Source organism: Octopus bimaculoides, chromosome 13 (assembly GCF_001194135.2).
Source record: "Octopus bimaculoides isolate UCB-OBI-ISO-001 chromosome 13, ASM119413v2, whole genome shotgun sequence".
NCBI lineage: Eukaryota > Metazoa > Mollusca > Cephalopoda > Octopoda > Octopodidae > Octopus > Octopus bimaculoides.
Genome location: NC_068993.1, coordinates 53,289,915 through 53,292,010, shown reverse-complemented (window position 1 = coordinate 53,292,010; position 2,096 = coordinate 53,289,915). Strand labels below are relative to the sequence as shown.

The following is a 2,096-nucleotide window of genomic DNA, read 5'->3' as shown; positions in this document are numbered from 1 at the left end:
GTGTGTGTGTGTGTGTGTGTGTGTGTGTGTGTGTGTGTGTGTGTGTGTGTGTGTGTGTGTGCGCGCGTGCGTGTGTGTATGTATGTTCTTTCCATACACCAAATTCACTCACAAGACTTTCATTGTCTGGAAGCTCTAATAAAAGAAAACTTTCCCCCAAAGTGCTGTGCTTTTCAACTGTATGTAAAACTTCTTAGTCATAGAGCTATGCATGCAGTTAGCATCTGTGCCTATGTATGTTAGGTTAACAATAATATATCTTATTCTATATATCATTTTTTGCTGACCATCACCACCACCACCATCATCATCATCATCATCATCGTCGTCGTCGTCGTTTAACGTCTGTTCTCCATGCTCGTTCAACTGGGGTCTGGGACGCCAGGAGGCTGCACCAGGTTCCAATGTGATCTGACAGTGTTTCTACAGCTGGATGACCTTTATAACGCCAACCACTCCGAGAGTGCAGTGGGTGCTTTTTACATGCCACTGGCACAAGGGCCAGAGAGGGCTGGCATCGACCACATTTGGATGGTGCTTTTACCTGCCACCAGCACGGGAGCCAGAGGAGGTTAGCATCGACCACGATTAGATGGTGCTTTTACATGCCACTGGCACAGGAGCCAGAGGGAGCTGGCAACAACCACATTTGGATGGTGCTTTTTATGTATCACCAGCTTGGGGAGCCAGACAGACAGCGTTGGTATCAGCCACAACTACAATTTCCATCTTATTGTGGTTTGATTTGATTTTGATGTTGATGATGTACTTGACTCAGCAGGTCCCTTCAAGCACGGCATGTTGCCCTACAATCCAAGGTACTTTTGAGTGGACTGGTTATGTGACACTGGCGTAGGCTACAGCTGTGATCTCACTCTATTTGCCAGTCACAGCATATCTCCAGAGGTCTCGGTCTTTCGTCATTGCCCTTGTGAGACCCAACATTCGAAGGTCATGCTTCACCACCTCATCCCATGTCTTCCTGGGTCTCGTTCTTTAAAATTTCATGTTTCAATTTCCCCCCCAAAATACAAGAAAACGATGATAAATGAGATTTAAGAACTTGATTAATTAATATCATAATAAAGAAAATAGTAATACTGACCTGATAATGCGTTTTCTATCCTGTCACGGCATGGATAAATTACAACTACAAAAGACAAAACAAAACATTTTACAGATATATAAAGGCAGGCAGGCAGGTAGGTAGGTAGATATATATGTATGTAATTGTGCACACATGTGTGTGTGTAGTAAGGGTATATTTCAATAGTCATGGAAGAGAAAGTGGGTGTCAGACTAGAAGATTTAGTGTATCTAGCACAACATTTTGCCACCTGAACTTCACATCTCTCATCATGAGATTGGTATCTTAAGTTTATGTTGTACAAAAGCAACCATGTCCCTAACCAAAAGGCTTTACAGTATACAGTTTAAAACTTCTACATTTTGAGTTCAATTCTATTGTAGCCACAATGAACTATATGAAGCCAAAATGAACTTCAAGGCATTGCAGACTGAGAAAGGCTTAGCTAGCTGAAAATTCAAAGTCATTATCAATAATATTTTTGTTTAAGAAATATATATATATATAAATTCCGTACCTATGCTTCATGATAATCATTGAAAAATAAATAAAAGTCAATAGTGATTAGATATCAACTTATAGAAATATAATGGTCATGTGAGTGAAACTACTGGAATACCAGCTACATGATTATGAGTTCAGACATAACTGCTAGAGCCATTGTGTTGTATCTTAAACAGACCAAACTGTTGGTCATGATTTGTCTGGCTTCCAAAACAATTCCACACATCTTCCATGACTGGATGGTTAATAGTAGGAAGAATATCTCAAGTGTGCAAAAAATTAAACCAGTGGTTCCCAAAGTGGGTGGTACCACCCCACTGGGTGCAGTGGTAAGATCCAGGAAGCATTGAAGAAAAATGAGGGGATAATGGGGTAACCAAAACGGGGCAATGAATGTAAAAAAAAACAATGAAAATAAAGGATTAATAAGGTTAAGATTTATTTGTGAAATATTGTTGCTTTGAATCTGCTGCAGTAAATGGTCTATGTGTGTGATGGTGGGTAA

At 40.2% G+C, this 2,096-nt stretch overlaps 1 protein-coding gene across 2 annotated transcripts in view; it reads right to left on the bottom strand.

Annotated features, from left to right (window-relative positions):
• Window positions 1-2,096, bottom strand: part of LOC106872664 (uncharacterized) — a 26,186-nt gene that overhangs the window by 4,651 nt on the left and 19,439 nt on the right. For both annotated transcript variants that reach the window (XM_052972484.1, XM_014919727.2), the window contains exon 10: window positions 1,106-1,150. In XM_052972484.1, the coding sequence (XP_052828444.1) occupies window positions 1,106-1,150 (45 nt within the window). The remainder of the gene's footprint in view (window positions 1-1,105; window positions 1,151-2,096) is intronic.